This window comes from Ruditapes philippinarum, unplaced genomic scaffold (assembly GCF_026571515.1).
Source record: "Ruditapes philippinarum isolate M1 unplaced genomic scaffold, ASM2657151v2 ctg1230_1_1_1_1, whole genome shotgun sequence".
Taxonomy (NCBI): domain Eukaryota; kingdom Metazoa; phylum Mollusca; class Bivalvia; order Venerida; family Veneridae; genus Ruditapes; species Ruditapes philippinarum.
Genome location: NW_026866872.1, coordinates 156875 through 181518, shown reverse-complemented (window position 1 = coordinate 181518; position 24644 = coordinate 156875). Strand labels below are relative to the sequence as shown.

Below are 24644 nucleotides of genomic sequence, written 5' to 3'. Positions count from 1 at the left end.
GCGTCGCGCGCAGCAAGTACCACCAGATCGGAAACTTTTGTCAAGGGACGTTACTGATGTATTATTTTAGTCTTTTTTCTAAGTATGGAAAGTAAGTGTTTGAGTCTCTAAATGTACGTGACACAATTGTTTTGTTATAAGGTATCATAATAAGGATAGCACATATGTATAGTAGAATGCGTATATTTACATTTGCATTGAGACTGTAGCTGTAAATTGTACAAATATAGATGGCAGCACATTGAGGATAAGCTTAATTTGATTGGTCAAATTATGGTTTTGTAACGGGGTTTTTGATTGGTCTTTGTAATTAATGGTGGATAAAGTGGATTGCCTCGTGTATCACTAAGAGATTTACACAATTTATTGAAATCCTTTAAAATGGTAGGTTGTCAAGCGTCTCTTTAACACTGTCAATTAACATAATTTTCTCTGTGCAGAAAAAAGCTATCAATTTTTGTTATTTCCGTCTAGTGTCTTCAGTTGCACAGCTTGAAACTTATTTGTCAGTGTTTGTACTCAGATAATTTCGTACCATGAATCAGAATTATATTCTGTTTACTGTTAACTCTTTCCTTGGAGTATCGTAAGCACTTCTGTACTTGTTGACTCCCTCGATCTCATGTTTACATTTGGTGTTCCGCTTCCTGTTGAAAAAATCACACGGAAAAGTACGCGTCTAGGAATATAGGCTATAGTAATTAGATATCATTGTCTGAATAATTCCATACAAAAAATAAAGTAAATACACAAGTTTATGCAGAAAATAACCTCATTTATTATGGAAGATTCCACTACGTCTGTTTTAATTTTATTGATTTTCATTATAAACAATTTTTTTTTGAAAAATTTGCAATAGATATTAAAGGAATATTGATAATTTTCAAATACATCAATTTTTTTCACCTTAACGGTAAAATAATGATAGAAAAATAGAAATATCATGTAACTTTGTTATGTACTCAGGGCTCATCCGGAAGGGCGATTCAGGCGAAAACTTCGCCGTGTATATTTCCATTTCGCTCTCCCAATTGATCAAAGAGAAGTCAACATCGCCGATAAAATCTTAATTCCCAAAGACTAATTACTTGGCGATGTAAAGAGCAGAGATTGTATCCGCCCATTTGACGACTGCTAATTATCATTATCCAATCAGAGCGTCGCTTTATACTACCCTTCTACCTGTATGCAAAGCGATAGACCGCCTACTCTAAACAGTAAATAATGAGAGCATCGGCCCGAAACGGGTATAATTGTGTGACAGTTTTGCGATAGGCGATAATTATAGATTGTTTTTTCCCCGATCATCTAAACACGTGCATATCTTCCCTAATTAATATACACGCGGTGTTTAACCCGAGTAATGGCGATGTGCAATGGGTTTTTCACGGCTATCACAAAACTGTTAGTCAATTAAAAATAATCAATTTCATTAATGATCAGCGACCGGATTAAAAACTTAATTATAGTTTTGAATGATTTCAGTCCGTTAACATGAATTAAAAATTGTTATGTCGCTCACATCATGGCTACAGGGCAAAATGCCCAAACCTAGCAGTAAAAGAAAAACTACGAATCATGATCGGCATGCTACATATCGGTCGTATATCATGTGTACATGTATATAACAACAAATTTTGTCAGGAAAGAAGTGTTCTTATAGTTTCAATATATATATTTGTTCTAATGTCATAAATATGACGCTCATATTAAGATTTATCAATATTGTAAATTTCAAAAAGCATTATTTATAAAGATATTACGAGTTAAACATTTCATGAAAATAAAGGGAGGTAATTAGAAATTTATTTTCTATAATTTCTCAGTCAATTTTTTCAATAAGAAATGAATGTATATAATTTTAGTGATCAAATATAATGTGCACAAATGTTTGCAGTACATATTTTACATATTCTTCGATGTTTGAAAATTGTTTTATAAGCATAATTATATGCACATAAATGTGACATTACAACATACAAGATCTTAAAAGAATTTCTGTAATCATTTTAACAGAACAGACAGATATTGTTCAGCAATATCCAATGCAACTTTATCTTCTAATAAAAGTGAGGAATGTATATAATAAAAAATTAATTTATTCATCATACTTTTTCTTACACATTATTATCAATAAATCTACATGAAAATAAATAAACAAATATTTAGAGAAAGCTTATAAATAGATTAATTGTGTTTATATTATAGTTAAAGGATGTATAGCCATGCATGTTAATGCATACACATTGGGTTCTTTCCCTTCTCCCTATTTTTCGCGTGGAAGTCACTTCTCCCTAAAATTTCCCCCCAGGATGAGCCCTGGTACTTCATTTGGTGTAATTCCCCAGAGCTAAATCCGTAACGTACCGGAAAACGGTGTTTAGCTAGGTTTTTCGAAAAGGTCAATATAAGGTTCATTCCGTTTTTTCTAGTGTATTATATATACAAGTTTTACCCCTGAAAAATACATAGGGGTCTAAACCAGGAGATTGCCGGAATATATATCTTCCAGGTCATACCTTTGATTCTGCCATGCTTTATCCAATTTACGCTTGAAGGACTCGACACTAGTGCTACAAATTATCGTTTGGTCCAGGTCATTCCAGTTGTCGATTGCACGAGCAGGAAAAGCATTTAAGCGTACAGATTTTACACAGCGGGGTTTGGTGAGGCGATACATGTGCCCCCGAGTGGGATTGTCATTGAACGAGAGTAACTTTTCACAGTCAAAATCTTCAAGACCATTAATTAGTTTATACAACTCAATCATATAGTACTGTTTTCTCCTATACAGCATCGTTGGGAGATTAAGTTCTTTCAGTCTTTCAGAATAAGAAAGTCCTTTCAACTCTGGAACTATACGAGTCGCACGTCTCTGAATATTCTCTATGAGTTGGCTATTTTTCTTCGTACTTGGGAACCAAACAATGCACCAGTAGTCAATGATGGATCGTACCAGACTTTTGTACAGTGTTAGAAAAAGTTTCTTGTTCATAAATTGAAAAGATCTCTTAATCAAACCAATGAGTCTGTTACATTTAAAGATCTATTTACCACACTTGCAACATGTTTATTGAACTTTAACGAACTTTCAAAAGTGATTCCAAGGTCTTTTTCTTCTGTGCATATTGGAATTTCAATAGTTTGTTTTTTACTGTCTCTCATGTGATATACATATTCATGTTTAACATTATCAGAGCAACAGATAAGCTTCTAAAGTGAATTGGGTATTACTCCATCATTTCCTTTGGAATTGGGTATTGGCTCCATTTAATTGGGTATTCCAAAACTCAATACCCTATGATTTCAAGATCAATTGGGTATTCAATTATGAAGATATGAATTTATGGTTTCAATATCAATAAAATTTAAACTGTTTTAAAAAGAAAATAGGATTAACAATTTACTAGAACTTTTCACAATTGGTTTATTTTTTATATAAAATGCTCATGTTATATTTCATAATATTTTTAACAAGTTCGTTTTCTGACTGAGTTTTGATTATTTACGACTGTTTTGTTTCAAATCATTTCCCTTTTGTATGACGCCATAATGCTTTCAAAGCGTCTATTGATGCAGCTGGGACCTACTTATTGACGGTCTCCGCAAAATCAACGGTCTCTGTCGGTCTGTAAAGACCGTCGGCTTGAGTAGACAAATTGACGGTCTCATGTTTTATTGATATGGCTAGTCGGTCTTTGGAGACCGCGGACCGCCGGAGACCGTTGTTTAGTTAGCATTAATTCGGGAATATTCGGATAGCATGCATATCGATATAATTTGTCCAAAACTACAAGCATACGACAGATTCATTTTGCGGTGATGAAAATGACAATACGCACAGGTTTTTAAGACAATTGCGTATTTTATTTTTTTTAATGGGTTTTGATACGCATTCTTAAAAAATCAATTGCGTATTTTATAAAATTAATTGCGTAAATACGCAAATACGCACCTTATCTGTTGCTCTGATTATCATACTGTATAAACTTACATTTTGGCACGGAAAACTGTAACAGCCACTTGTCACTCCAGTCACATAATTTCAGCAGGTCTTTTTGAATTACTTGTTGGTCGTTTGGCAAACTAATTGGTAAGTAAATCTTACTGTCATCAGCAAAAAGCTTACAATGCGATTCAAGGCTGTCAGGCATATCATTCATGTATAAGATGAACAGTACGGGACCAAGTACTGAGCCCTGGGGGATTCCGGATGTCACCGGTTGCCAATCCGAGAAGTTGCCATTGATTACAACACGCTGTCTATGACCTGACAGAAAATTTTCGACCCACCTCAGAATCTCATCGTCAAAGCCATACGATTTCATTTTCAAAATAAGTCGTCTGTGTGGAACAGAGTCGAAAGTCTTTTTAATATCAAGGTACACAGCATCAGTCTGTAAACTCACATCAAAGTTTTTTACGAAATCATCAAGTACATCTAATAGTTGCAGAATCCAAACTGACTATTTGAAAATAACTTGTTTGCTTTCATATGTTGCATAATAACATTCCTAACAGATTTTTCACTTAATTTACTTGGAACGCAAGTAAGGGATACAGGTCTATAATTGGAAGGATCACTTTTTTCTCCTTTGTTTTTATATAGTGCACTAATATTAGCTTCTTTCCATAGTGTGGGTACATCTCCTGTTTCAAACGACTTGTTTAAAATTTTACACAAGGGATCACTCAACTGTTTGCATGCTTCATGTAGAATACGAGGGTGACAAGCATCAGGACCCATGGATTTGTTAACATTTAAATTTTTCAGCTGTTTTAAAACTGTTTCACTGTCAAGGTTCCACTAGTTTTGATACAGGAGTATCATTATACCTTGTGTCAAACATGGGCAAAAGTCCTGTAGGCTCTTCCACAAAAACAGAGGCGAAAAATTCATTTAATAGATTTGCTTTTCCTGAAACACTATCAACAATGATCCCATTACTATCCTTCAATTCAGAAATACCTCCCCTACTTTTAGATCTCTCCCTTATGTATCCCCAAAAAGCCTTAGAATTTACAGTCATGTTTTCAGCAATAGATTTTTCAAACTTTCTTTTTGCATTCCTTACAGTTTTTGTGCAATCATTCCTAGCCTTACAGTATATATCAAAATCTCTCCTATTTCTTGTATGCGCATAAGTTTGCCATTTTTTATATTTCCTTTTAACTGATTTCATACAATCACTATCCATCCATTTACTTTTTTTCATCTTTTTAGGATTCACAATGGGTACATATTTTTCTACACATTCACAAATTTTGTTAGAGGAAAACATGTAACTTTCATTTGTCGACATGTTATCGATAATTTCCCAATTTGTATTAGACAATTCAAGCCTAATTGCCTCATAGTCACCTTTATGATAGTTCCTCTTTACAGTATTTGAGTAAACATAGCTGGCATCACAGTCAAGACAAATAAACAAGGAAACATGGTCACTCGCTCCTAAGTTACTGCAATAATGAATAGAATTTACGATTTCTGGCTTGTCAGTTAAACACAAATCTAGAATATTTGATGACTGACGATGCATGTGTCAGGTTGGTCTGTCAATAAACTGGTACAAGAAATTATCCCGCAGACATTAAAGAAATTGGAATACAACACTACCAGTACTATGTGGGGTTGACCAATCCTCCCAGTCTATTGTCGGAAAATTAAAATCACCAATGAGTACAGTGTAAGTAAAATTCATACAAATTGCTGCATCTATTAATGTAAACATATTCTTGGTATTTGTGTCCGTGCTAGATGGGCTTCTATAAATGGCACCAAGTAAAAGTTTTTCTTTAGACTTTAGGTGTAAGATGCACCAACATGATTCTTCAAATTCATAATTATTTAGTACTTCGCAATCTGTGACCGACTGTATTGCGCGTAAATATGCACACCCCGCGACTAGATTTCAGTGTAACACCTCTAGATAAACAGAACCCATTGATCTTAAGCTCGCTGTTACTAATGTCTCGAGAATCTAAATTTTTTGGGTATACTTCTGTTACTATAATTACATCAGGCTGTTTAATGTTTATTTCAACTTCAAGTTCATCTCGTTTATTCATTAAACTGTCCGCATTTGTGTATAAAATAGAAATCTTACCATCAGCTTTTTGTGCAGCCTTTCGTCGCCGTTCCACACGCTGTTTATAAGCCTCATCGCACTGCTTTTTTGTTAGGTCAGATTGGAAATACACATTTTTCAACCTATCACTATCAGATTTGTTAATCTTCTCCTTAGCTAATTTCAAAATGTTCTGTTTCTGTTCAAAAGTCTTACAAATAAACTTCAGCGGTCTGGGTCTCGTACTTTCAGATGAATATTTACCAATCCTGTATGGACCCTCTAGCTCAACAGATTCTGGCCCTTAATTCATGTCATTCTGCAATATTTCATTTATCTTTACGGAATCCTCTTGCATTCATATTTCGCTAGAGCTACCCGTCGATTCTTCGATCCCAAAGCACATAATGTTTAATTTTCTGCTCTTGATCTCGCGTTCCTCCTGAAGTGCTTCTTGCACTTGATCCTCAATACTGCCAACTAACTGATTTGATGATGTACTTGTACCATTTTTAGCTCACCTGTCACAAAGTGACAGGGTGAGCTTTTGTGATCGCTTTTCGTCCGGCGTCTGGCGTCCGTCTGTTGTCCGTCCGTCGTCCGTAAACTTTTACTTTAAATGACATCTCCTCATAAACCACAAGGCCAATTTCATCCAAACTTCACAGGAATGTTCCTTTGGTGGTCACCTTTAAAAATTGTTCAAAGAATTTAATTCCATGCAGAACTCTGGTTGCCATGGCAACCGAAAGAAAAAACTTTAAATATCTTCTTTTAAAAAACCATAAGAGCTAGAGCTTAGATATTTGGCATGAAACATCTTCTAGTGAGTGTCTACCAAGTTTGTTCAAATAAAAGCCCTGGGTCAAAATTGGCCCCGCCCCGGGGGTCATTGATTTTCCCTATATGCATATAGTGAAAACTTAAAAAATCTTCTTTTAAAGAACTCAAAGAGCTATGGCTAACATATTGAGCATCAAACATGTTCTAATAGGTGTCTATCAAGTTTTGTTCAAAGAAAAGCCCTGGGGTCAAAATTGGCCCCGCCCCAGGGGTCATTGATTTTCCCTATATGCATATAGTAAAAAACTTAAAAAATCTTCTTTTTAAAGAACCAAAAGAGTTAGAGCTAAGATATTTAGCATGAAACATGTTCTAATAAGTGTCTACCAAGTTTGTTCAAATAAAAGCCCTGGGGTCAAAATTGACCCCGCCCGGGGGGGGTCATTGATTTTTCCCTATATATGCATATAGTAAAAACTTAAAAATCTTCTTTTAAAGAAACTCAAAGAGCTATGGTTAAGATATTTAGCATCAAACATGTTCTAATAGGTGTCTACCAAGTTTGTTCAAATAAAAGCCCTGGGGTCAAAATTGGCCCCGCCCCGGGGGTCATTGATTTTCCTTATATGTGTATAGCAAAAACTTAAAAAAATCTTTTTTGAAAAAACCCAAATAGCTAGAGTTAAGATATTAAGCATGAAACATCTTTTAGTGAGTGTCTACAAAGTTTGTTCAAATAAAAGACCTGGGGTCAAAATTGGCCCTGCCCCGGGGTCATTGATTTTCCTTATATGTGTATAGCAAAAACTTTAAAATCTTCTTTGAAAAAACCCAAATAGCTAGAGTTTAGATATTAAGCATGAAACATATTCTAGTAAGTGTCTACAAAGTTTGTTCAAATAAAAACCCTGGGGTCATAACTGGCCCGGCCCCAGGCGTGTCATTGTTTTTAACTATATGTGTATAGTAAAAACTTTAAAAAAAATCTTCTTTTAAATAGCCCAATGAGCTAGAGCTTAGATGTTTAGCATGAAACATTTTCTTATGGGTGTCTACCAAGTTTGTGCAAATAAAAGCCCTGGGGGTTGGGGCGGCCTATATACAGGTGAGCGACCTCAGGGCCATCATGGCCCTCTTGTTCAATTCTTTCAAGGTTTCTAGAATTTCTAACTGGGTCTGCTCAAGTTTCGCAACACGACAAACCATCTTCTTCAAACCTGGCAAACACGTTCTACAATGTATGCAAAACCAAACAATACCCGGCCTCATCTTCAGCAATTGCTTTGTATGTACGTTTATCTGGGACCTCGGTGCATGGAAAACAAAACCAATTGTCGCAATAGTCACATTTTATGGCATCATCACCTTCAAAAATGAAGATATTACATTCAACATAGGGGTCACTTGGTTCATGTTTACTGGTTCGAGTTTGCTTATTATGTGATATTCTATCTCTGGTATTTGGTCTACGTCCTTGGTCATTTTTGGCGCCCTGAGGCTTTTTCACAGATAATGACATTTTGCTACACATAACAAATTTACACTCTATAAATGTAACACTTTATATATCTAGGGTTAAAAAACAGTTATTGCAAACAAAAAAGATTTGTTATTCTCCTTGATGCATTTAGATTTTCGAAAAAAAATAGCCGGCCGATTTTGTTTTCCAAAATTGTTCAACCGGAAGCATCCAGTAAAGCATGTTGAAAGATTTTCGTTTAAGAAGAGAAAAGAATAGAATGACTTATTTCCAATCAAGGGTCATATGACTCATGAAGGTCCACAAGTTACTATGCCCATCATGACTGGTAGAATTTTAAGTGGTAATAATTAGTTTGGTGGTTGGTAAACTGTCGAGCAGCTATTAAACCTTTCAGTTAGAATGTTGATCCTTAATATAATCTCTATTCATTACATTTATTACACATGGTCTTGTTTTATTACAGCCAGTAAGGAAGAAAAAGCAGTTCATAGATAAAAAGAATGCTATTACATTCCACCTTGTTCATAGAAGTCAGAAGGACCCACTTCAGGCAAGTGAAGAGGCCTCAAAGCATGTTCTTGTTCCAGAAGGGGAGAAGGTAACATTTTATATGTAATTTACAGTTCATTCTTTAAAATATGGTGGCTGATATGGTACATTGCAAGTTGCGTTGTCGATGGTGACAACGCAACCTATATCTTAATTGTCTTGTCGCTACAGACAGGACAACAAGAGGACAGCATGCCTTGTCGAAGCAAGCTAAACTGCGCGTTGTCGTGTGGCATGATGTCACCCTGTCGCTTGGCTTATAAGCTAATCCTTTGATTTGAACCAAGTGACAATGAGACATTGCGACAACACGCCATTTGGCGTATATATTGTTAGCGACAAGACGAAAGTCCGACAACACACTGTTTGGTGCTTTGTCCTGTTGTCGCTAGCGCCAACACGACGCATAAAAGCTTTCTAAATCAGCCACCATATTAAAAGCACATTTTATTTATTGTTTAATGATTTAAGTCTTTCAAGTCGAAATTTTTTCAGCTTGATGCTGTTGATTATTTAATAACTTGATAAGTACAATTTGATGTAAATTTTTCACTTCCAATGCATCATTTTCATTTAAATTGGTTATATTGCTACCTATTAAATATATTGAAATTGCAGTTGAGATATTAAATATAAATTAGACTTGAATTTTCATACAATGCTCAGAGTAATCTATTTTGTATCTTTTTAGGCTTAAAAGTTCTTATCTGGTGATCTCTTTTTTTTCCACAGGATGCTGGTGTTGGTAACCCCCAAGAAGAACAGAGAAAGTTTGGCGTGTTCTTCGATGATGAGTATGATTATATGCAACATCTGAAGGACTTAAATGAGATCTATCAAGTAGAGATGGTAGATAGAATTTACAAGAATGAGGATAAACCAGTCAAGGTGAGTCACTCGTGCTTAATGTAGGTTTTAAGTGAATATGTTGGAATACTTGAGGGTTACTTGAGGGTATCTTTTACTTAGCAATAGGAGGCTTGCTTTACATCTGAGCTTTAATAATTTGGTGATAATTTGAACCCATAATTTGACGCCTGTTAAACATTCAGAATGACAGTTTTGTGGAAACTACAATGAATAAATAATTGAGGTTAATTGGCAAAGTTGATATAATTGAAACAACAGGGAAGAATATTAAAATAACATTAATTACCATATGCCAAGCAATGATGATACTTCTGGACAGAAATGATTCATGTTGATAACAAATAAATGTCTGAACCACTGAGCATTGGCTGTTGCTACATTACTTTGAACTGATCTCTTTTGTACTGAAACATGTTCTTTGAATATGACATTCATGTATGTAACTGAGCATTTTAGGGTTATGATTAATACAATATAATAAATATAATCACCGACATTTTAGTAAAGATATGATGATAAATTTAGACAGAAATGTTCTATGTTGATAACATTAAATGTCTGAACCACTGATTATCTGTTACACAGTGTTTCATCAATAGATTCAATGTTTTATATTTACATGTTACATGAGTATAATGCAGTGATTAGTAACAACAAAAATGTTTTTCTTAATCACATTTAATTTTTGAACTGTAATTGATAATGACATGTACATTGTTTTACAATGATATTTAGCTTAACAATTTACTCTTATTTTGTCAATATTTCATTTATTTTTTCAATTGTATTTTTCATTGACATTCAAATTGAAAAAAGTATTTAATGAATAGAGTGAATAGTATTAAATAATAAGAATATTATTTTGCAAAGACATGAAATATATGATGATAAATTTAGACAGAAATGTTTTATGTTGATAACATCAAATGTCTGAACCACTGATTATCTTAGCATAACATTGTACTGATCATAAAAGGAAATAATGTCTCATATGATGATAAATTTAGACAGAAATGTTTTATGTTGATACATCAAATGTCTGAACCACTGATTATCTTAGCATAACATTGTACTGATCATAAAAGGAAATAATGTCTCATATGATGATAAATTTAGACAGAAATGTTTTATGTTGATACATCTAATGTCTGAACCACTGATTATCTTAGCATATCATAAAATGAAATAATGTCTCATATGATGATAAATTTAGACAGAAATGTTTTATGTTGATAACATAAAATGTCTGAACCACTGATTATCTTAAAATATATATAACATTGTACTGATCATAAAATGAAAATGTTTTAAGATAAAATATATGATGATAAACAGGCCTAGACATAAACTTTTGAATCAGGTTGTCCTGTCGGGCAAGTAGTTTTTAAAACTACTTGCCCTGACCTAAGACTTACTTGTCCTGACCTAAAAATGGTAAAAATGTATAAAACAGAAAAACAAACAAGCTCATACATTAATACTTCTTGTATTAGGTAATGTTAACATAAGGCAATAAACTGGACATAATGTTTATGAAATTGATTGTTAGTTAGACACAAATATTTTTTGTATTTAGTAGTTTTTCTAAAACATCGGTTCATCTGTTTATTTAATGTGAATATACTACGGTCATGTACATTTGTTGATATAGGAAACGGAAGGAAAAATATAAGCATGCGCCGCGGTAAGGAAATTCCCCGTTCAATCATCAAGTCAACAGCCGTAAATGAGTCTTCGTTGACTAAGTTCATAATGTTGTTATATTAGATTAAACAATAAATCATTTTAAATGCAAAAACTTTATTTAACAATTATATTTAAAGATCAATATGATTAAAATTACATATTTTCAATGATATCTTTACATGCAAACATCAAAATTTAAACAACAGCATAACCCGGGAATTACCTTGTACAAAATTAGATATAGTCTATTATTAGAACGGGGAATTACCTTACCGCGGTGCATGCTCATATTTTTGCTTCCGTTTCCTATATCAACAAATGTACATGACCGTAGTATATTCACATTATTGATAATGATTCATGGTGTATTTTTGTTTTAAAGATGTTTATAAATGAAAAGATGTTATTTCTATTCATTTTGTACATGCATTTTGTCAATGATGCTTTTTATTTTCACTTGCCCTGTCGGACAAGTGCTTTTCAAAATAACTTGCCCGGACCAAACTTTTAGTTGTCCCGGGCAGTCGGACAACTGTTAATGTCGAGCCCTGATAAATTCAGACAGAAATGTTCTATGTTGATACATCAAATGTCTGAACCACTGATTATCTTAGCATATCATAAAATGAAATAATGTCTCATATGATGATAAATTTAGACAGAAATGTTTTATGTTGATAACATTAAATGTCTGAACCACTGATTATGGTACATGTATTGAACATGTTCTGATTGTGTAAAGTTTACGGGTATACTGATATATTGCATTATATTGAATAATACTTGTAAGTTAGAAAAACCCGCCATGGAAATAAACTTTGCTCGTTTTCCAATCCATTTAAAGCTTGTACAGATAGATAATGTTAAAAATCTGGACCACTGATCTTAACATTACCTAAATGAATCTTTTATTGTCATAATACATTGACAAAATGTTACAGTACTTTACACTGACATTTAAGTTAAGATATGATGATAAATTTAGACAGAAATGTTTATGTTGATAACATAAAATGTCTGAACCACTGATTATCTTAAAATATATATAACATTGTACTGATCATAAAATGAAAATGTTTTAAGATAAAATATATGATGATAAATTTAGACAGAAATGTTCTATGTTGATAACATTAAATGTCTGAACCACTGATTATCTTAAAATATATAAATCACTGTACTGGTCATAAAATGAAAAAATGTTTCCAGATAAAATAATATGATGATAAATTTAGACAGGAATGTTTTATGTTGATAACATTAAATGTCTGAACCACTGATTATCTGTACAGAAGTTTACATTGAAATGCTAAGGAAGAAAAAAGACAAAGTACTATGTTTTCCAGTGTCATTAAAATTACAATTACATTTGATATATTCACATGCATAATGTAACATTTAACTTGTGTACGACTAATTATTGATGGATTTATTGGGTTAAAAATGAAGTGTACATATATTTTACATAAGCATGGAAGTTAAATGATGATAACCAATAAATAAAAATTATTCTCTTTTCCTGAAAAATAATTTTGCAGAGTATATCCATAATATATAAAACATTAATTTTGTAGGACTTAGGCTTCTTTTTGAAATTGGAATTTTTTGGAAAGATGTCTGCCATGTGTAGTAACTTTGAAACTTTCAAAGCTTCTCGAGCACACAAAATTGGTCTAACATGTTTGCAGTTATTAAAATACACATAAAAGTAAAATTTGAGGTTTCCATTACAGTTATAGCTTTTATGCTTCACTTGAAACAGACATAAACATTTATGTCTATCACGTTGTTTATCACAACCATTATAGTTAGAACTTACTAGATAAATATCAGTTTTAAACTTTATTAACTAGATACCATTTTCCTTTTATGTCATTTTTATAGACCTTACTTTCTATGATAAATTTTGCAACACTGCCTCCGTGGTCGAGGGGTTAGAGTCGATGACTTCTAATCCAGTAACCTCTCTGGCGTGGGTTCGATCCCCGGGAGATGCTTTGGTAGTTTAGCACGGAGGAAGGTAGTCTAGTACTCACTACTGGTGTAACTCTCCAGGAACGATGGTTAGGAAACTACCCGCCTATATGACTGAAATACTGTTAGGAAAAGGCGTAAAATGAAACAAACAAACAAAGCAACAGTTGATCACAGGATTAAAAAAAACAACTTAACATTGCATGATTGCAGGCAACTGTTCTACTTGCAATAGCTACCAGTTTACCAGTGTGTTTATATAGGATTCTAATTTAAGTCAATGTTTACAAAAAAAGTTGCACTGGTTTAAAATTACAGCAGGATTAAAGTGTAAATACTTAAGTTACTAAAATGGCTTCTCTTCAAGCAAGACATATTATTTACTTAGTTTCTTAATAAATGTATTCATGCGTCTGTGGTGAAATTTTATCTTTTGATGACAATTTATTTTTAAAATTTTCCAACCAGCATAATGTGGGATAGCAGCTTTAAGTTTCAGTTGACACAGAGTTGGTGATCATACTGATCAGAAGGTTATTTACAACTTGTCAATGAGACAGATAATAATGAGCAACATAATGATGATAATATCAGACTGAAAACTAAATGTTGATAAAACAATAATGTCTGAACCACTGACTGTTGCTGCATAATAATATACTATCTATTATTTTTTCCATTTCTTCATTGAAATTTCATGAACAAATCTGTAATTGCAGAGTTCTGGATTGAAATTGCCATCAAGTGTTCTACCCTCCGAGTTTGAGAAACCAGTTGGTCTCCTAAATGAGGCTGTTCCTGTAAGAGGTAAATATATTATACCAATACTGACCAATATCCATGTACAAAAAAGGTTGTGATAATTATACCCCCGCACAACAAAGTTGTAAGGGGGGTATACTGGAATCAGCTTGTCCGTCCGGCTGTCCGTCGGTTTTTTCTTGTCCGCCCAATAACTTAAGATTCCTTTGACCCTTAGTCTTCATATTTGGCATGGAGGTTAGTCATGATTAGTAGATGACCCCTATTGATTTTGAGGTCACTAGGTCAAAGGTCAAGGTCACAGGGGCCTTGACTTCAAAAAGCTTGTCCGCCCAATAACGTAAGATTCCTTTGACCTACAGTCGTCATATTTGGCATGGAGGTTAGTCATGATAAGTAGATGACCCCTATTGATTTTGAGGTCACTAGGTCAAAGGTCAAGGTCACAGGGGCCTTGACTTCAAAAAGCTTGTCCGCCCAATAACTTAAGATTCCTTTGACCTTGACCCACATTCTTCATATTTGGCATGGAGGTAAGTCATGATTAGTAGATGACCCCTATTGATTTTGAGGTCACCAGGTCAAAGGTCAAGGTCACAGGGGCCTTAACTTAAAAAAGCTTGTCCGCCCAATAACTTAAGATTCCTTTGACCCACAGTCTTCATATTCGGCAAGGAGGCAAGTCATGATTAGTAGATGACCCCTACTGACTTTGAGGTCACCAGGTCAAAGGTCAAGGTCACAGGGGCCTTGACTTCAAAAAGCTTGTCCGCCCAATAACTTAAGATTCCTTTGACCCACAGTCTTCATATTTGGCATGGAGGTTAGTCATGATTAGTAGATGACCCCTATTGATTTTGAGGTCACTGGGTCAAATGTCAAGGTCACAGGGACCTTGACAAAAAAAGCTTTTCTTCTCAATTGCTAAAGAATGTCCTGTCCGCAATGTATTGATTTTGACATTTTCACATTTGAAGCATGTAGAATACATAACTTAGCAATGCACTGGCTTAGTAACCTCAGATTTGGCAGGGAGGTTGTCCTTGAGCTCTAAATGGCCACTGTTGATTCTGACAAAGTGGTATGCGGGGGTATTCACGCCATGATAGTGGCAGTTCTAGTTATTCTTAACTTGAAAAAGTACATATTGCTGTTCTGAAAGAGAATTTCAAAGGAACTATACATATTAAGTTTCATTTGTTAGAACGCGCAAATTAAAGTTGGAAGTACAGAATTGAAGAATACACTTGTGATTTCTTGCAAATTTTGCAGGCTCTTAAATCTTTGGTTTTCGTGTATTTCACTTTCGTTTGGAAAAGGAAGCATAACATTGAAACTTTTATTAGGGTTTATTACATCAATAATACTTGTGTGACAGATAATGGACATATATTTGTATCATTTACTTAGGTCCTCAACCAGACTGGGACCCTGATATAGTTGAGGCCCTGGATGAAGATTTCGACTTTGATAATCCAGACAATCAGTTAGATGATGACTTTATGCAAATGGCAAATGCTGAAAATGTTCAGGGACATGATGATGAAGGGTGAGCATTCACTTATGTCATTGTTATTGTTACTGTTTTAAAATATAATTATATACTTCATTACAGAACTTTGAGAAACCACACATCAATTCCCTTAGATTTATTAGTTCAAAACATTGAATATTTTGAAATATACTAGGATAATAAAGCCTGTTAATTAGTAGCTCCACTGTCTTTAGCAGTTGTCATGACCCTATCATAGTTTATTTTTGCTCAATTATGCACGTTTTGACTAATAAGCTATCATATATTTTAACTTGTTCAGTATCAAAAGCGAAATTCATTTCTAAAGGGCAGATAATCCTCAAAGTCACTCCACGTTTGACTTTAAATATTTTCTTCTTTTTTGATAAAAGGTGTTAAAATTCTTAAATATATATTAATTTGACAGGAAAATTGGCCTTGATTTTGGTCCATGTATATATTTGACATTCCTTTGTTTTTAATATTGTATGTCTTTCTTTTGTTCAATCATTCTGGTTTGATATATTTCAGACATGATGGTAGTGACCTTGAAACGGTGAGTGACCTTGGATCAGATATGGCAGTGATGTCTGATAATGATGACTTTGATGCAGACTTTAAATATGGTGATCAAATGTTCATGGACGAGGAGACAAAGTCAAGATTTACTAATTACTCCATGTCTTCTAGTGTGATAAGGAGAAATGAGGGACTCACTTTACTGGATGATAGATTTGAAAAGGTAAATTTGGTCATTTCGCAGTCATTTCATGCCCCTCTTTTCATTTGATGCTGAAGATATGCTTAATTGGAAGATAATTAAACAGATAGAACAATTCTTTCATGTTGATCAACTGTTAGTAGTGAAACTGGCAATTTAAGGCAGAACTTAAAGTCTCTTTATGCCATTTCAGTCTTTCTCTGTGAACCGTTTTAAAGAAATATTTTATTGATAAAAATAATTTGAAGGGGTTGGGGGCACTGTTTTATGATACTAGATAATTTCACTATAACACAAATGACAAGGTATCAACATTTCACCATTGTTTTGCATAATTACAGCTGTATGAAGAATATGATGATGCTGAGGTTGGAGCTCTAGACCAGGAAGACATTGATGGATCAATTCAACAAGGAAGTGCTGTATTAGATGCACTCATGAATGAATTTGATAAAACGCAATACCAAAAGTAGGATTTTAAATGTTTTTCATACATATATTCTTGTTACACAGATATTAAACTCTGACATGGACCCTTGCATTTATACCAATTTTAAGAAAAGTAACATTCTTTATCAAATGCTGAAGTTACACCAGTTTACATTACTTTGTGTACCGATACATTTTTACGTTGGTTCATTGGTAAAATGCCACGCTCATACTGATCTTTGCAAAGCAGACATTATTCTGTTAAATAATTTGAAAAATGCTGCTTAGAGGTCACATATAGAACAGAGTTGTACAAGTTAGTGACGATATAGTGTGACAGCTTTTATAAATGATGCATAACTAAGACATCTAATGGTGAAAAACCAGGTGAAGTATGTCTAAGGAACCACTGATATAAACTAAAGCTGTTTGTCCCAACTATAAAACATGCCAGTTTGAGCCTAAAGTATGCACAGAGGACATGCAGGTTCATTTCCAATAGAGCAAGTTGAAAGTTGGCACATGGCCATTAAAATTAGTGTGAATTTTGTAGTGTTAACCATTACAACAACTTGTTCTAGAAAACGTTAGCAAAAGAAGGAAATAGTGAACTAATACTTTAAAAAGTTAAAATGTAAGAATGTTTACCTCAAAATAATGTAAACCTTAGTCGAGATAAAAACGAAAGTGTTTGTTTGCAGGGCTCTCTATTTTGGGGGGTTCAGTACCTGTATGTGTAGGAGGGGGAAATTTTCTTGTTGATTTCTTTTGTATGGGGTAATTTTGGCAATTTTTTCTGCACATACATATAATAATGACAACAATACTATTGTTGATTATTAATAAAATATTTTATTTTGCTAAAAGCAAATTTCAGTAGACCTGGTTTGCATAGATTCTGTTTTTATCTGCAAGCTTGATAATAATCACCTGTTTTAAATGATGCATAACTAAAGACAACTAATGGGTAAACATACCCAAATGAAGTATGTCTAAGGAACCACTGATACAGGTGACAGGTTTTTCAGCAAATATGATGAATATTACAATATCATTTAATCTATATCGTTATACAAGTATCCATTACAATTTGCAGAAAATTGAAAGAAGTTGTTGATGAGAAGGAAAGTGCACATGTTGATGTCTGTGATTCTGAAGACTCGGACAACTCTGATACAGATCTCATTACTGTTGAGGTAAAACCAGACGAGAAATGGGATTGTGAATCCATACTCAGTACATACTCAAATCTCTACAACCATCCAAAACTCATCACAGAACCCAAAAAGGTAATTTAATAGTATTTCTGTATATTTCTTGTGTATGGTTAAGCTGTTGGAATAGTCTGAAAAAAGGGAGAAAACTAATGGACACAGTTTTATTGAGTCTTTTCATGAGAAATATGGAAAGTGCAACATATTTTATGTCCCCCTGACACTGCTTACTCAGTATTCAATCCTCCATACTTAAAATATTGGAATTAGTGATCCTGAAGGATCAGAAAAATATAACAATTACTTTTTAAGGGTCAATTTATGTTGATTTTCTCACTGAACCCTTTCTATAATAAAAAATTAATTTAAAATTAATTTTTCGGGAGTTTTCATGTAAACATATAGGCAGAATTAAAACAACTTAGCAAGTTTAAAGAAATTCTATTGAACAAATTTAATTTTGCCTATATGTCTATATAAAAACTCTCAAAAACGTATGTAAGAATAAGAATTGTTTTAAGTCTTTCAATAACTGGCTATAGTGATAGTGTCAAAATCACATGTAACATTGTAAAGAGTGAAGTACTATTTTGAATTAATTTAAGGTGAGGAACAGAGAAGTTCAGTTAAAAGGAAAACATGGTTTACCAGCTGATGCCATAACAACCCGAGGACTTACAGAACGCGAGATTACCATTGAAATGAATCGGAGAAATAGAACAGATAAAGCCAGTACTTACAGACCTAAAGATGAAACACCTGAAGAAAAGGCAGAGAGGAAAAGAGCATTAAAGGAAGAGAGAAAGGTTTGTATTTGTTGATGAAATATGTATTTTAGAGGACTTAAGTGTTTGGCTAATCTACTTTTGTAGTTTTTTAAGCCAAATCAAAGTAGAATTTAAGCACAACTCTTAGAGAGGGGACTGTGATACCTACTCTACTTGCATCAGTTTTTGTGAAGATTCTGCTTACAATTAATTTCTCATTAAAACTGAAAGTATTTGCTTAAAACTTCACACATTTACTAATGGTTGTAATTATAGACCTATATACAAAACCCATGTTGCTTGCAGAAACTGATACTGAATTTTTCTTTCCATAAAATGAAAAAATCCTGATTAAGGTATCCTTTTGTTAACTAAATAATTCCAGCAACTCTTTTGTTAAACTAAACAAACAAGGCTGAATCTTGTAGAGTGCACTGTCCATATGACAGCTCTTGCTGCTAGTCTTATAATGTAATGGACACTGTTAAATGATGCATAACATAGACAACAGAATATAAAGTCTAATGATGCTTGTCTAAGGAACCACTGATACAGTGTCCTAGTAGCTACATTGTTATATCTTCAAAATAATTGCCATTTGTACAGCAAACAAGTAAGATTTTCATAAAACAATTTGCCCATCAATTAGCCATTACCCATTATGAACACTGATTATTTTGGGCAGTTGCTTATCAATATCTTGATGACTGATTTATTGAGTAATATTTATAATAGCAAAATAAAAGAGAGAAATAGTTACATTTAAAATTATGGATAGAGATATCATATAGACAGAAGTTTGAGAAAAAAGCATTGTTGCCATTTGTTAACATACCTTTCTGTGCTACCATATAAAGGCTTGTGTGCACCAACAGTATAGTTAGGCCAGCCTTTACTACATTTACACACTGGCGATCCATTTCATTGGTTGACATTGGTTGTATTTTCACATCTAGATTAAAATATCACCTTAAACAAATCAGTTGTTTTCGTTAGTACATCTGTTGACTCTGATAAAAATGAAAATCCTGTGTATTGTTTAACAAAACTCTGTGTTGGTTGCTCAAGGTTTAGATTTCGATATTTCAACTCCTTAAAATGCCAATATTATATGTGTGTATTGAAAGCTAAGTTATTTCATGAAACAACTTGAATATTGTAATAGAGTTAAGAAGATAATGTCATAGATGATGTATAACACAGACAGCAGATATATATAATGATGATGCTTGTCTAAGGAACCACTGATATGACAACTTCTCATCTTAGTGCAATAGCTGATTAACTCCTATTAAATTTAGAAGGACTGCGCTATATTCAGTTACTGCGCTAAGTTGAAAAACTTCTCATCCACTCCTATATACTGTATAACCCTAATGCTGTTTTTTCAAGTTAATACTGATCAAGCCATTTTGTTTTATAAAAATAAAAATCATCTGACTGGGTTTGTGTTCAATAATCTATTGTATAATTGCTTCATTTAATTGAATAGTTCTACAATTATTTTGTAATATTTCCTTTTCCCTTTTTTTTCTAAAATATGTAATGTCTAGTATTTACATTCTTGACTACATATTTATAACATATTTATTTATGTGTCATGTATGTTTGAAAACAATTTATACAAGCTAACAGTTTCTCTCGGCTGTTGGAGATGTTATTGATTATGGAAAATGTCACCAATCACCAAGAGATTTGATCATGGTTTATCTATACATGGCATGTTTGTAATTGATGAAAATTCACATGTTATCTGCAGATATTCCCATGGATGTTATACAATTGTTTGTACTTGATAAAAAGATACACAATGTAATAAATTTCTGATGCTCATCAAAAGGCAGTCTTATTGAAAATGGAAATGTTAATTTTAGTAGAATGAGCATGATTTTGCCCCAATTGTTTTCAATTTTATGGTCTAATACATGTTTGTGATAAAAACCTTCGTGACTGACCAAAAAATGTAAAAATATTTGTCAGAATATCATTTAAGTTTAATTGATAAAGAGAGCAGGGTAGACTTCTTATATTTTAGGCAGTTGTTATATTTTATTCTTAACTTGTTTCATTATCAATTATGGGTCAATGACTGTTATTATAGTCAAGCTTTTTAAATATAATGCTAAATCAGCCCTACTTGACGGTGAAAAATTAAGCATAATGTCACTTAAAAAGTATTTTGTAATATTATTTAAATATTTGAATAAGTTCAATTAAATGTTTTAAATCATTACACATGATGCATAACTAAGACAGCTTATGGATAATACATCCACATGAAGAGGCTTGTCTAAGGAACCACTGATCTGTACTTGACGGTGAAAAATTAAGCATAATGTCACTTGCAGCCATGTACAAGTTCAATAGAATCAGTATTGTTCTCAACCATGTTAAATGACCTCTTTATTTCACACCAACATTGTTTTGACAGAACTTTGTTACTTCAATTACAGTAAGGATTTGATTTTGATATGGATTTTGATCTCTTGAAATGAAACCAAGGTTATATAAGGTGAGATATGGGTTTAATATGAACCTTTTAGACTCCTGGAAATGAAATAAGGCTATAAGGGGTGTGATATGGATTTTTTGGACTCTGGAAATGAAAATGAGGCTAAATTGATAACATTGGGTCCAATAATGAATTTTTTTGGAGCATCCCATAGTTCAAATGCTGAAAGTGAATTGGTTACATTTATATGATGTGAAATAAAAAGTAATAAGTTTTGTATCTTCTGGTAATATAATACTTGCTAGCCATATTTTACAAATTTTGTGTTTTATACAGAAAAAGTCAACAATGATTATAAAGCAAATAACTGTTCACATATACACAGCCATATAACCTGTCAAATTATAATGCTGTAAAATTTGTTCCTATCATTAATTTGAAATGAAAATTGATTTGAAAACTTACAGCAACCTTGTATTTATATGAAATATTGACATTACACAATAGTTCATGAAAATTGATGTTACAAACATGTAGCATTTGCAGTGATGGTAATTCATAAATGATGCATAACTATGACAGCTAATGGGTAGAAATATCCATATGAAGTATGTCTAAGGAACCACTGATATGAATATATTTAATGAAAAAAAAATCCATCTTCATTAACTTAAATTGGATACTTAATTTGCATATCATTTTGACTTATTTGCTAGTTGTCCTGCATTGTTGAGTGCATTTATTCAGATAACTGTTTACGTTAAGGTGATGTGTTTACTGATTTATTATGCAACATCATAGAGAATTTCAGTTAAAGAAAATTTGTACCTTTACTTTCCTGTCATTATTATGTACCATCAAACGTATACAAGTAAAGATGGATATAGGCCTATCATAAAACTTGTGTAATTTAATAAATGTTTACAATATTTCAGGAAAGAAGGCAAGAGAAGAAAATGAACAAGAAAGCATTTACAAAAGAGAAAATTAGACAAGATAAAGAATCATTGAACTTGAACCAAAATTTAAAAGGATTGAAAATTGTGTGATATCCTTATAATTGATGTAGTTGGCAATATATAAGTTCATGACACCCAAATCATGTTTTCTGGCTGCAGCTTCAAGACAAGATATAATTAACAGTAGCTTTGGTTGGGTACCCTGTCTATTCTAGAACGCTTGCAGGGAAACAAGAAGCAGGTCATTTTGTGAAATGAAAAAGATGGTGGTTGATAAATCACTGTAATAATTGTTTAATCTCGAGTCATGTTTAAGGAATTGATGTTGGAGAGGTTTCCTAAAATAATTTGACTTAATTTTGCAATGATTTGCTTTGTGTTTTTGGCATTTTGAAGAGGCTGAAAATGTGCAGATGATTTAAAATATTGCAGACAAGTTTATTACTTAAAAAAAGAGAGCTGAACATTGAGGATTCTGATCATTGTTAGTGAATGTTTTAATGTTTTATTACTGTTATATTGATTCGAATATGTAGATTTTACATGATTTGTTAAGTGTTATTTCGATATCTTCAGAAATTCAAATAATAAGAAACAAATTGTTTTAGTAACCAAGCCCTCTCACCATGTTTTGATTTTAATAAATTAAAATTGTTATCTGTGATACTTATAGTATATATTAAAAGTAAAAATACAGGTTATTGTTTTGTTACATCATTTAGAAGAATAAAGAAATACAGAGCTACCAGAACGTTTACAGAAGAGAGGAAGAAAGTATAAATTAAAATAAAGCAGTTGCAGATTTTTGAGGTATTGATGTAAAAGAAATGTCCAAATTTATACATTTCTGAAGTCCAAACTAACTTGTCAAACAGACTGTACAATATTTTTTGTGACCTGCACAAATCTTTGTATGGAGGGATATAAGTGTAATTTCATACACTTATTCACCACCATGAGACCTAGTGTTGCAAGTCTTTAGTTAATGTTATTTATCACTGGAAACTGCTCTGGTAGGTAGCGCTCTGGACTGTGAATTGGTTAGATTTCCAGACGGTGCAGGTCACTCGGGATTGATCATAAGATCTTTTCTACAGTTAATGCACTGCAGCTCTGCTTTGACCTGTACAGAAGTAACTAGCAGTTTCTTGCAAAACGGAAGGCATCAAGCACTGGTAAAATGCTTGCCCAGGAGCAATGCAATAGCGTCACTGCTCTGGTGAATTCAATGTGGCCAGCTGCCATGATCTTAAGGGTAAACACCCACCCTAAAATTTTCCCGAATCATGCCTGAACCCTAAGCAAGTACACGTAACATGATGGCCCTAAAATTGCTATACTGAATATATTACAAGGAACAAGTAATATTGTAAACTATTAACAAAAGCAGATATAAAACCTTAAACTGATATCACAAAGTTCATATTTGTATCTGAAATAGTGTCAAACATTACTGGTTGCTATATCTAAGGGAAAACAACAGTTCCAAAAGATGTGTACATATTAGGAAAATAGGGATGGCAACGAGTACCAAAATCAATACTCGAGTACTCGGTCATTTTTCCGATCGAGTACTTGGTTACTCGGATGATTTCCAATAATCTTCAAAGTTTAATCACACAATATCAACACCGTCTGCAGGCTACTTTCGGTTTCTATTTAAATTCATAGAATTCGTATCTACAATTAGGACTGCAAGGGAGGTAACTTAGAAAAAACCAAAAAACAAATTAAATCAACAGCATAATATTTTACAACGTTTAATAAATCCATATCAAGTTTAAATCATGTGTAACAGTTCATATATTATTTTATCTTCTAGAAATAATATAGCCTAATCGGCGGCAATGAATATGTCTAGCAAATACGTAACGAATATAAACATCATTTTTTCCGAATAATCGAATATCAATTTTGTTAACCGATATTCGGACGTTCGATCGAGTACTCGGTTAATCGAGTACTCGTTGCCATCCCTAAAGGAAAATCAATGGCCCCCATGGGGCGGAGCTAATTTTGACCCTAGGGCTTTTATTTGAACAAACTTGGTAGACATTCACTAGAAGATGTTTCATGCTAAATATCTAAGCTCTAGCTCTGGTTTTTTTTTAAAAGAAGATTTTTGAAGTTTTTACTTTGGATTGCCATGGCAACCAGAGTTTTTCATGGAATTAAATTCTTTGAACAATTTTTTAAGGTGACCTTCAAAGAAACTGAAGTTTGGGTGAAATTGGCTTAGTGGTTTAAGAGGAGCTGTCATTTAAAGTAAAATTTTACAGACGGACGCTGGACAAATTGTGACCATGTCACTTTGAGAAAATGGTTCTGAAACATAAAGACTGCCATTACTTACTAAATTTTGTATTTTCCATGGCATAAATTAAAAAAGAAAACACTGAAATGTTTAAAAGAAA

At 33.1% G+C, this 24644-nt stretch overlaps 1 protein-coding gene across 2 annotated transcripts; it reads left to right on the top strand.

Annotated features, from left to right (window-relative positions):
• The first annotated feature begins 72 nt into the window (after positions 1–72).
• Positions 73–22926, top strand: LOC132734063 (protein LTV1 homolog). Of its 2 annotated transcripts, none has more exons than XM_060720762.1 (10): positions 73–91; positions 8798–8932; positions 9616–9771; positions 14133–14220; positions 15586–15724; positions 16220–16430; positions 16751–16878; positions 17935–18127; positions 18658–18858; positions 22207–22926. In XM_060720762.1, exons 3-10 carry the CDS (start codon positions 9688–9690, stop codon positions 22318–22320), a joined length of 1158 nt encoding a protein of 385 aa, XP_060576745.1. In that variant the 5' UTR covers positions 73–91; positions 8798–8932; positions 9616–9687; the 3' UTR covers positions 22321–22926. The 2 variants fall into 2 exon arrangements, with proteins under 2 accessions (XP_060576745.1, XP_060576744.1); XM_060720761.1 differs by lacking the exon at positions 73–91 and adding an exon at positions 236–384.
• Positions 22927–24644: the final 1718 nt, after the last annotated feature.